This window comes from Triticum urartu, chromosome 2 (genome assembly GCF_003073215.2).
Source record: "Triticum urartu cultivar G1812 chromosome 2, Tu2.1, whole genome shotgun sequence".
In the NCBI taxonomy this organism is placed as follows: domain Eukaryota; kingdom Viridiplantae; phylum Streptophyta; class Magnoliopsida; order Poales; family Poaceae; genus Triticum; species Triticum urartu.
This window is the reverse complement of record NC_053023.1, coordinates 576,128,967-576,141,752: the sequence shown is the minus strand read 5'-3', so window position 1 is coordinate 576,141,752 and position 12,786 is coordinate 576,128,967. Positions and strand designations below refer to the sequence as shown.

Genomic DNA, 12,786 nt, shown 5'->3' with positions numbered 1-12,786 from the left:
TTTTTTTGGTGTTTCTCTGATAAAATAGATACTTATGTACCTAGAAATGATTTTTGGAAAAATTAAAGACCAAACTATGAGGCAGATGCAGTTCAAATTTGACCCGCTTCCAACTAAATCGGCGGGAATTTGTCTTTTTCACGAGAGGTGGATCAAAACTTTTTACACCCAACCATTTGGTCAATTGTGCATTAAATATGGCCTAGTATTTTAGAAAAATGATTTGGTCCAATTTTGCAACAATTATTTGGGAGGTCCTTCACAAAAAACCTCCTTTTGGGCACTCAAAAAATGGAAAATGGTTTTTTCGTCCAAAGAAAATGAAAACTTCCTTAGGCAACATTGTTTGCCATTCCAATATGCACCCTTGTGCACAATATGAGATCATTTGAACAAACTATGCCATGAATGTGGCCATAAGAGTGATCATTTGTCTTGAAAGCCATTGATCTCCACATGTGATAGCTCGTTTCTGAGAACACTTTTTTTATAATAATTGCCGTATTACAAGTTTGTTATTTTTCCTAGGAACTTGGCCACATATGATGACACAACGCGAAGGTTTTGCATTTTTTTGATTTTTTTTGAATTTGTTATGCCTATTTCAAAATGACACATTTCTTGGACCAATCAGAAGGCAGAACCTCCCTTCCCACGGATCACCCCCCCTAAGCCGATCTGAGCCGTCCACACCATACAGATCCAACGTCTCCTAAACGCACGCTGGCCAACCAAACCCTAGCATCGTGCAGCACACTCCCCTCCCTCTCCCTCTCCCCGACCCATGCGGCACCGCCTCCCTCTCCCCAACCTAGATCTCCCTCCCCGACCTAGACCTCCCTCTCCGCCGTCCCAACTCCTACCCCGCCGCCGGCCTCCCCCCAAGCGCCGCTGCTCTTGACCTGCAATGACCAACGACGACGGCCCCCCGTCGCTGCCCCCTCCTTCCCAATCCCGCCGCGGCGAGGAGATCCAATCCCGCCGCCGCCGTTGCCCCCGCCCCCTTCTCCCCGATTCAGACCACATCCTCCCACCATAGCTTGCCGCCGGGCCTCCTCCTCCCCTCCTCGCAGATCCAGAGCACAAATCCAAACAGCACACCATTCGCCCATTGGCTTCCCCCCTCCCTTCCCCTCACGCGCGCGACCTCGTCATCGTCGTCGGCTCGGAGATCTCGCCTTCCCGCTGGCAGCAGCCATGGACGCCGTCGACTCCATGGTGGACCCCCTCCACGAGTTCGCCAAGGACAGTGTCCGCCTCGTCAAGCGCTGCCACAAGCCCGACCGCAAGGGTAAGGACCAAAGACTCGCGCCTGCTCGTCTAGATCCAGTTTGTTTTCCTCTTTCGCCAGATCTGACGCTGATTGGGCACGCAGAGTTCACCAAGGTGGCGGCGCGGACGGTGATCGGGTTCGTCATCATGGGGTTCGTCGGCATATTCGTCAAGCTCATCTTCATCCCCATCAACAACATCATCATCGGCTCCGGCTAGGTGCGAACGCATCTCCTCCGATCCCGTCTCCCTCTTGTTTGCACGGTTTAGTTAGACTTGGGTCCTGTTGTCTCGCGCTGTGATCTGTTGGATCTGCGGTGTGCGTGCACAGTCCTGCGATCTGACCAATATTTAGTAAGCTAGATTTTAGTAGATCCTTTTTTCCTCCAAATAGACCTGCCAATTTCTACCTTGTTAGGAGAATTCGGATGAGTCAAGGGTAATCAGCTGTGGGGAACTGGGGTCATGCTTAAGTCATTGCCGCTAGTTGCCTCCGTAGGACGAATTGGGGGCATAGGCTGGTTCCTCACCACACAATTTGGGAAAAGAGGAGCTTTTGCAATGTTTCGCTGTTTCTACACATACCACCAGTTCGCCCAAGTTGGTGTCGATTCAGTGCATCTAAATTGGCACCTACTGAGTAGACAGGTTACATACCAATGTTTGTCCATGGTTCGTGCTATGTGTCGATGTATTATTCATTCTTTAATGCACCTGTATTCACGCATGGCCAGCTTTATGTATTCACAATATAAAGTTGATCTATACATGCATGGCAAGATTTTGTAAAATAAGAAAATAGGTAGGAGTCAAAATATTGTAGGACACGTGTTATGCAATGTTGATCTATACTTTAATGCACCTGTGTTCACGCATGGCCAGCTTTATGTAGCAGTGTCGCGTGTGACCTCAAAAAGGCTTTGAAAATCCTGATTGAAAATGAAGATGGTACTACTGATTCTCAGACCAGGAACATTGTGTTTCCTGAGCTCTTCCAATCCATTTCTTAGAATCCATGCTGGTGGTGTCTTCTACAATATAATATGTGCACTATTCTATTTACCATGTTAGCTATGGCCGACCAGTCTGTTCTATCTGTTTCATGTGGTCGTCCGATATGTGTGGTGCCAACTGCCATTTCTTTGCTAGCTGATGTCAATAGTCTTTTGGTTCATACAACTTAGTGCCTCATATATGAATGCTCTTTCTGGGTTTTTCAATTTCTCTTCCACCTATCTTTTGCTGACTACACTGATTATATGCCTGTTCTACACCGATGCACTTTTTTTATGCTGGTACTATGTCATGGGTGTTAATATCTACTACCTATTTACTGCTTGTTGTGCAAAATATTTTGGTTATTGTAAATCATTCCCTGCTGTATAAAGTTTGGTTTTAGTTTGTTGCATTTTGTTGGTTCCTATCTTGTCAATATATACAACAATATGCTTTCTTGGTGGCCATTTGTGCTTCACATTTTTTGGGTATGCTACTTCTCTAATGAGTGGGTGCATCTCTTCTTTGTTTTATCATTCTATATTGTTTTCCTAACCTTTTTGGTATTCTGCTTTCTCCTTGCAGATGGCAAGCACCACTTTGTTGGTTCCTCTCTTGCCAATGTCTACAGCAATGTGTGCGTCCTCTGTCTCATCTGCGGCATTACCGTAGGGCAACTCATAATGGGCCTATCAAGCATACTGACCTTGTGATGATAGATAAAGAGGTTGATTTCAGTGCCATTCTGATAAATATCTTTTTAGCCCTATGAATTGAAAAATGAGTGCTTCTTGGTTGTTTCTTTTGTTGGTCCAGAAGATTCTTGGTGCTTTTAGTGCAGTACTATACTATGCTCCTTGGCACTTCTTGCTGTGTTAACTAAATGGTTTAGTCCTGCGCTTCATAGAAGCAGTTTTAACTAAATGTAATGAACTAATTAAGTGCCTTCTTTTATTGTTGGCTAATCCTTTGGTTTTATCACATGCTACATTCTACTCTCTCCATTCCTAAATATAAGTCTTTCTAGACATTTCAAATGGGCTACAACATACGGATGTATATGATGATATGCTACCACTCTAATAAGTCCAAGCACTATAAACCCTATGAACTTAATAATGATACTCTGCATGCTATGAGTAAAGTGCTCTATTTTCTTGCGTCACCTTGTATGAATGAGTATATCGTCTTAACTATCTGGGGACAAAAATCATTGTATTAGCTGAATTTGCGTTATCTTTCTAAAGAACTTGTCCTTTTTTTAATGTTCTGTTCATAATATATTGGCTCCAGTGTTTTGATTCTTCTCTTCTGATTCATGTAACAGGGCGACGGCCGAAGGCATGATGATAGTTCTATTGCTATCCTAGTGTAGCGAAGGTAGCCTAGTCAACTATGGTCGCGTAGTTAGTCATGCATATAGTTTCATCTGACTGGAGCAGGAGCCCAGTTTGTGCTGATTGTCAATTCTCATTGTGATTGTCCCTATATCCGTGTGACTGATTGTATTTGTATCTGTGTTGTAACTGTGTCATGACAGAAGGAGCCCAGTATATTTGTATGACTGTGATTGATTCTCGCTGTTGTTATTTGAAATATTACTTGTGTTTTCTGTCTGTTCTTATTTAAACATGGTTATTTATTTCTGTCAAATTGTCAAATTGTAATCTGAATAATATGATGCTACCAAAAGGGTCCCACTTTAATAGAACCTGACAACTGGGACCCATCTGACTAGTGGACCCTTCTTTTGGGAAAAAAGAAAAACTAAATTCGTTTAGACAAAAAGGCCACAACCCAACAATAAAAAGGCTACAATATTGGACTTGGCCCATGAACCCAACCAAAAATTGACAGACAGAAAAAAACACAAATAGGCTGAATTGTTGGGCTAGGCCCATGTAGAAAATCGAATTGGACTGGGCTGAATCTTATGCCACATTAGATTGCCACGCTGGATGCCCACGTGGCCTGGGGAGGTTGCTAGTGACCAAAACGCCAAAGTAGACGTATTTTGGTCATAAACGTCTTCGTCCATTCCAGAAGAAACGTCGCTATAGTCAGTTTATGACGGCCAACTTTTGACCTTATGTTTTTGGTCACAAAAAGGTCACAAATGGAAATTTGTGACCATTCAGTGACCAATAGTGGTGGTCACAAGTTGACATATTTCTTGTAGTGTATTTCCAGCCAGATTTCTTGTTGGAGAGGAGCGTTCGATGACAGCCCCGGAACCTACGCAATGGTGATAGCAGCTCGTGAAGATCGGAGTTATCCAGGTCAGCTGTTCCTATTGGGAAATGGAGTCCCATAGACGCTGATGATCCGCAAACCGCTTCCGCCATCAACCACTAGAAACCATTTGTTGGTACTCATAGGCCAGAATGGTCCTTGTACTACATATCTTGTATTTTGCTTGGAGTTTCTGTATCAAGTTGGTGCCTCATCAGCTAACAGTAATCCTGGGGCTGGTGAGCACAAGGGCCATTTTCTGGGAAATTCTATCCCGAAAATCCGGTCCTGAGCAACCTTGGTATCAGAGCCAGGCTGACCATTGGCTAATCCTATCTTAGCTCAGGTCGAAAAACCTAGGTAAACCAACCCACCAGACCTCAACCTAACCCCGGCCAAGCTTCTCGTGTAAGATAGCCACACAGTGACCCCGACATTTTGGCAGCCGGTGCCCAACCTATCAGCCTAGCCTGTCGATCACGCGCCAGTGACCGACACCTAAATTGTCTCATTCGCAAGCATGCGAAGGAAGACTCCGTCCCCTTTTTCTATAAAAAGGGCACGCCAAGCTCAACCCAGCACAGCACAGCCTCTACCCCAAACCAAGCTAAAATGTCAGGACCCATTGTTCACAACGAGACCACATCAACCAACCTTGTGTAGCATTGCTCTGCATCTTATCTACCTCACCCACCATTTACTAAAAACTATCAGATCTATATTTAATGTTACCAAAAATTTGAATACACAAGCACCGGTAGTGCAGAAGTGTAGCGCATTGCTCTTTTCAGCCATTTTTTCTTGTAACACTTGTACATATAGTGATACGTAGTTGATTATATAGCATCAATCTGCATCTTATCTTCATTATCCTCTATCCCTTCCAGTATTATCATATCTATAATTACTCTCTACAAAATGTAGAGTACATGCAATGCTTATGAAGAAGTTTTTGTGCTGAAATTCTTGAGTGTTATCCTTCCCTTGATGTGGAGAAGGGCATTATAGAGTCGGTGTTAACTGTTAATGTAAGTCCGTCCTTCTAAAGCCTTTATCCTCAACTGTTGTTTAATTTTCTCATACTCCCTATCATCAACTGCTGTTTAGTTTGTTATTTCAATCAAAATGCATGTTCGCAACAACTGTAAGTTCCAAGTTTTAGTTGTAAAACCAAATTCCTTTTTCATAGCATGTACACTACCCAATACAGATCCAATGATTTTCTTTAGCCCTGCATGTATGCTTGTTTTTGTTGTCTATAATCCACAGTGTCGTGAAGCAGCCTAGATTTGCACATTGTCATTTCCTGCTTTATCTTACAGATGTGGCTGATGATATGAACAACATGCCATGCACATTAACCAAAATAGATACAATGATTGTCTTTTGCCCTTCATCTATGCTTGTTTTGTTGACAAGGTAATCCAGTCGTGTGGTGAAGCTCCATGCATTATGAACAATGCTAAATTATGCTATTGACTTTTTGAACTGTCTCTTTATTTTCTAATTTGAAATTGGATGAAATTGACAGCATAGTTACCATCTTTATTTATATGCGTGCGAAACTAGTCATCTATATGCTCGTTTCAGGGTGATATGCCTGATGGCATGCACAAGTATGTTGAAGGCTATGAGACAAACCCAACACATATTGCAGCAAAGAAGGCAAAACATCTTCAAGATAGCGAGACAACCCCAAATTCATGTCGATGTAGCGTTCAAGTTACTTCAGACTAGTAGTCACACAAGCTCACATAATTCGCTGCCTGAATCAGTTCAACTTCTTCAGTCTCAACTTCAAGCAGAAAGGCATTCTGCAACTAAATTTTGACTTGAATCCAATCTCTAAGGAAGATCGCGAAGAAATCCAATGAGAACTGATACGTCTCCAACGTATCTATAATTTTTGAATGCTCCATGCTATATTATCTACTGTTTTGGACATTATTAAGCTTTATTATCCACTTTTATATTATTTTTGGGACTAACCTATTAATTGGAGGCCCAGCCCAGAATTGTTGTTTTTTTTGCCTATTTTAGGGTTTTGAAGAAAAGGAATATCAAACGGAACCCAAACGGAATGAAACCTTCGGGAACGTGATTTTCTCAACGAACAAGACCCGGGAGACTTGGAAAATACGTCAAGAAAGAAAAGAGGAGGCCACGAGGAAGGGGGCGCGCTTACCCCCCCAGGCACGCCCTCCACCCTCGTGGGCCCCCTGTTGCTCCACCGACGTACTCCTTCCTCCTATATATACCTACGTACCCCCCAACGATCAGATACAGAGCCAAAACCCTAATTCCACTGCTGTAACTTTCTGTATCCACGAGATCCCATCTTGGCGCCTGTACCGGAGCTCCGCCGGAAGGGGCATCGATCACGGAGGGCTTCTACATCAACACCATAGCCCCTCCGATGAAGTGTGAGTAGTTTACCTCAGACCTACGGGTCCATAGTTAGTAGCTAGATGGTTTCTTCTCTCTTTTTGGATCTCAATACAATGTTCTCCCTCTCTCTTGTGGAGATCTATTCGATGTAATCTTTTTGCGGTGTGTTTGTTGAGACCGATGAATTGTGGGTTTATGATCAAGTCTATCTATGAATAATATTTGAATCTTCTCTGAATTCTTTTATGTATGATTGGTTATCTTTGCAAGTCTCTTTGAATTATCAGTTTGGTTTGGCCTACTAGATTGATCTTTCTTGCAATGGGAGAAGTGCTTAGCTTTGGGTTCAATCTTGCGGTGTCCTTTCCCAGTGACAGTAGGGGCAGCAAGGAACGTATTGTATTGTTGCCATCGAGGATAACAAGATGGGGTTTTCTTCATGTTGCATGAGTCTATCCCTCTACATCATGTCATCTTGCTTAAGGCGTTACTCTGTTTTTAACTTAATACTCTAGATGCATGCTGGATAGCGGTCGATGAGTGGAGTAATAGTAGTAGATGCAGGCAGGAGTCGGTCTACTAGTCTCGGACGTGATGCCTATATACATGATCATACCTAGATATTCTCATAACTATGCTCAATTCTGTCAATTGCTCAACGGTAATTTGTTCACCCACCGTAGAATACTTATGCTCTCGAGAGAAGCCACTAGTGAAACCTATGGCCCTCGGGTCTATCATTATCATATTAATCTCCTACTACTTAGTTATTTCCTTTGTTATTTACTTTCCCTTTATTTTACTTTGTAGATGATTAATAGATAAATTCCTCACGTCCAGCAAATTATTTTAGAATTTTTGGGGTTCCAGATCTTGCTCTAGCTACATATTACTATAGACTATTCTGTTTTTGATAGATTCTATTTTTCGTGTGTTGTTTGCTTATTTTGATGAATCTATGGCTAGTAAAATAGTTTATAAACCATAGAGAAGTTGGAATACAGCAGGTATAACACCAATATAAATAAAGAATGAGTTCATTACAGTACCTTGAAGTGGTCTTTTATTTTCTTTCGCTAACAGAGCTCACGAGATCTTCTACTTTAAGTTTTGTCTTGTGAAGTTTTCAAGTTTTGGGTAAAGATTTGATGGATTATGGAACAAGGAGTGGCAAGAGCCTAAGCTTGGGGATGCCCATGGCACCCCCAAGATAATCTAAGGACACCCAAAATCCAAAGCTTGGGGATGCCCCGGAAGGCATCCCCTCTTTCGTCTACTTCTATCGGTAACTTTACTTGGAGCTATATTTTTATTCGCCACATGATATGTGTTTTGCTTGGAGAGTCTTGTATGATTTGAGTCTTTGCACGTTAGTTTACCACAATCATCCTTGCTTTACACACCTTTTGAGAGAGCCATACATGATTTGGAATTTGTTAGAATACTCTATGTGCTTCGCTTATATCTTTTGAGTTATATAATTTTTGCTCTAGTACTTCACTTATATCTTTTAGAGCACGGTGCTGGATTTGTTTTATAGAAACTATTGATCTCTCATGCTTCACTTAGATTATTTTGAGAGTCTTAATAGCATGGTAATTTGCTTAAAATCCTAATACGCTAGGTATTCAAAGATAGTAAAATTTTCTTAAGGGTGTTTTGAATACTAAGAGAAGTTTGATGCTTGATGATTGTTTTGAGATATGGAGGTAATAATATCAAAGTCGTGCTAGTTGAGTAGTTGTGAAATTGAGAAATACTTGTGTTAAAGTTTGCAAGTCCCGTAGCATGCACGTATGGTAAATGTTATGCAACAAATTTGAAACATGAGGTGTTATTTGATTGTCTTCCTTATGAGTGGCAGTCAGGGATGAGCGATGGTCTTTTCCTACCAATCTATCCCCCTAGGAGCATGCGCGTAGTACCGAGATTTTTGATGAGTTGTAGATTTTTGCAATAAGTATGTGAGTTCTTTATGACTAATGTTGAGTCCATGGATGATACACACTCTCACCCTTCCATCCTTGCTAGCCTCTTCGGTACCGTGCATTGCCCTTTCTCACATTCAGAGTTGGCGCAAACTTCGCCGGTGCATCCAAACCCCATGATATGATACGCTCTTTCACACATAAACCTCCTTATATCTTCCTCAAAACAGCCACAATGCCTACCTATTATGGCATTTCCATAGCCATTCCAAGATATTCTGCCATGCAACTTTCCATCATTCCGTTCATCATGACACATTCATTATTGTCATATTGCTTAGCATGATCATGTAGTTGACATAGTATTTGAGGCAAAGCCATCGTTCATAATTCTTTCACACATGTCACTCTTGGTCCATTGCATATCCCGGTACACCGCCGGAGGCATTCATATAGAGTAATCTTTTGTTTTAGTATCAAGTTGTAATCATTGAGTTGTAAATAAATAGAAGTGTGATGATCATCATTTTCTAGAGCATTGTCCCAAGTGATGAAAAAAAGAGAAGGCCCCAAAAAAGAGAAAGGCCATAAAAAAGAAGGCCCAAAAAATAATAAGAGAAAAAAGAGAGAAGGGACAATGTTACTATCCTTTGCCACACTTGTTCTTCAAAGTAGCACCTTAATCTTCATGTTAGAGAGTCTCTTGTTTTCTCACTTTCATATACTATTGGGAATTTTTCATTATAGAACTTGGCTTGTATATTCCAACAATGGGCCTCCTCAAGTGCCCTAGGTCTTCATGAGCAAGCAAGTTGGATGCACACCCACTAGTTTCTTTCGTTGAGCTTTCATACATTTATAGCTCTAGTGCATCCGTTACATGGCAATCCCTACTCCTTGCATTAGCATCAATCGGTGGGCATCTCCATAGCCCATTGATTAGCCTCGTTGATGTGAGACTTTCTCCTTTTTTTGTCTTCTCCACATAACCCCCCCCCCCCCAATTATATTCTATTCCACCCATAGTGCTATGTCCATGGCTCGCGCTCATATATTGCATGAAAGTTTATAGGTTTGAGACTACTAAAGTATGAAACAATTGCTTGGCTTGTCATCAGGGTTGTGCATGATGAGAGCATTCTTGTGTGACGAAAATGAAACATGACTAAACGATATGATTTTGTAGGGATGAACTTTCTTTGGCCATGTTATTTTGAGAAGACATAATTGCTTAGTTAGTATGCTTGAAGTATTATTATTTTTATGTCAATATGAAATTTTGTCTTGAATATTTCGGATCTGAATATTCATACCACAATTAAGAAGAATTACATTAAAATTATGCCAAGTAGCACTCCGCATCAAAAATTCTGTTTTTATCATTTAGCTACTCGAGGACAAGCAGGAATTAAGCTTGGGGATGCTTGATACGTCTTCAACCTATCTATAATTTTTGATTGCTCCATGCTATATTATCTACTGTTTTGGACATTATTGGGCTTTATTATCCACTTTTATATTATTTTTGGGACTAACCTATTAACCGGAGGCCCAGCCCAGAATTGCTGTTTTTTTTGCCTATTTTAGGGTTTCGAAGAAAAGGAATATCAAACGGAGTCCAAACGGAATCAAACCTTCAGGAACGTGATTTTCTCAACGAACAAGACCCGGGAGACTTGGAAAATACGTCAAGAAAGAAAAGAGGAGGCCACGAGGAAGGGGGCGCGCTTACCCCCCCAGGCACGCCCTCCACCCTCGTGGGCCCCCTGTTGCTCCACCGACGTACTCCTTCCTCCTATATATACCTACGTACCCCCCAACGATCAGATACAGAGCCAAAACCCTAATTCCACTGCTGTAACTTTCTGTATCCACGAGATCCCATCTTGGCGCCTGTACCGGAGCTCCGCCGGAAGGGGCATCGATCACGGAGGGCTTCTACATCAACACCATAGCCCCTCCGATGAAGTGTGAGTAGTTTACCTCAGACCTACGGGTCCATAGTTAGTAGCTAGATGGTTTCTTCTCTCTTTTTGGATCTCAATACAATGTTCTCCCTCTCTCTTGTGGAGATCTATTCGATGTAATCTTTTTGCGGTGTGTTTGTTGAGACCGATGAATTCTGGGTTTATGATCAAGTCTATCTATGAATAATATTTGAATCTTCTTGAATTCTTTTATGTATGATTGGTTATCTTTGCAAGTCTCTTTGAATTATCAGTTTGGTTTGGCCTACTAGATTGATCTTTCTTGCAATGGGAGAAGTGCTTAGCTTTGGGTTCAATCTTGCGGTGTCCTTTCCCAGTGACAGTAGGGGCAGCAAGGAACGTATTGTATTGTTGCCATCGAGGATAACAAGATGGGGTTTTCTTCATGTTGCATGAGTCTATCCCTCTACATCATGTCATCTTGCTTAAGGCGTTACTCTGTTTTTAACTTAATACTCTAGATGCATGCTGGATAGCGGTCGATGAGTGGAGTAATAGTAGTAGCTGCAGGCAGGAGTCGGTATACTTGTCTCGGACATGATGCCTATATACATGATCATACCTAGATATTCTCATAACTATGCTCAATTCTGTCAATTGCTCAATAGTAATTTGTTCACCCACCGTAGAATACGTATGCCCTCGAGAGAAGCCACTAGTGAAACCTATGGCCCCCGGGTCTATCTTTATCATATTAATCTCCTACTACGTAGTTATTTCCTTTCTTATTTACTTTGCCTTTATTTTACTTTGCATCTTTATCATAAAAATACCAAAAAAATTATCTTATCATATCTATTAGATCTCACTCTCGTAAGTGGCCTTATAGGGATCGACAACCCCTATTTGCGTTGGTTACAAGGATTTATTTGTTTTGTGCAGGTTCGAGGGACTCGCACATAGCCTCCTACTGGATTGATTCCTTGGTTCTCAAAAACTGAGGGAAATACTTACACTACTGTGCTACATCATCCCTTCCTCTTTGGGGAAAACCAACGCAGTGCTCAAGATGTAGCAAGAACCTCATTGGTAATGAGCTACAACTAGAAGTTACGACTAATATGCTAGGCCGGTCTCACAGCCTTGCTCAGTGATACGTCTCCGTCGTATCTACTTTTCCAAACACTTTTGACCTTGTTTTGGACTCTAACTTGCATGGTTTGAATGGAACTAACCCGGACTGGTGATGTTTTCAGCAGAATTGCCATGGTGTTATTTTTGTGCAGAAATAAAATTTCTCAGAATTACCTCAAACTTCACGGAGAATATTTTTGGAATATATAAAAAATACTGGTGAAAGAATCAACACCAGGGGGCCCACACCCTGTCCATGAGGGTGGGGGGCCCGCCCCCCTGTCTCGTGGGCCCCCTGATGCTCCACCAACCTCAACCCCAACTCTATATATTCATGTTCGGGGAGAAAAAAAATCAGAGAGAAGGATTCATCGCGTTTTATGATACGGAGCCGCCGCCAAGCCCTAATCTCTCTTGGGAGGGCTGATCTGGAGTCCGTTCGGGGCTCCGGAGAGGGGAATCCGTCGCCATCGTCATCATCGACCTTCCTCCATCACCAATTTCATGATGCTCACTGCCGTGCGTGAGTAATTCCATAGTAGGCTTGCTGGACGGTGATGGGTTGGATGAGATTTATCATGTAATCGAGTTAGTTTTGTTAGGGTTTGATCCCTAGTATCCACTATGTTTTGAGATTGATGTTGCTATGACTTTGCTATGCTGAATGCTTGGCACTAGGGCCCGAGTGCCATGATTTCAGATCTGAACCTATTATGTTTGCATGAATATATGTGAGTTGTTGATCCTATTTTGCAAGTCAATAGTCACCTACTATGTGTTATGATCCGGTAACCCTGGAGTGACCATAATCGGGACCACTCCCGGTGATGACTATAGTTTGAGGAGTTCATGTATTCACTAAGTGTTTATGCTTTGTTCTGATACTCTATTAAATGGAGGCCTTAATA

At 42.0% G+C, this 12,786-nt stretch overlaps 1 protein-coding gene across 1 annotated transcript; it reads left to right on the top strand.

The window, feature by feature from the left end:
- Positions 1–1,197: 1,197 nt before the first annotated feature.
- Positions 1,198–1,491, top strand: LOC125533674 (protein transport protein Sec61 subunit gamma-like). Its single transcript, XM_048697046.1, has 2 exons — positions 1,198–1,291; positions 1,376–1,491. The coding sequence occupies exons 1-2, from the start codon at positions 1,198–1,200 to the stop codon at positions 1,489–1,491; spliced, it is 210 nt and encodes a 69-aa protein (XP_048553003.1).
- Positions 1,492–12,786: the final 11,295 nt, after the last annotated feature.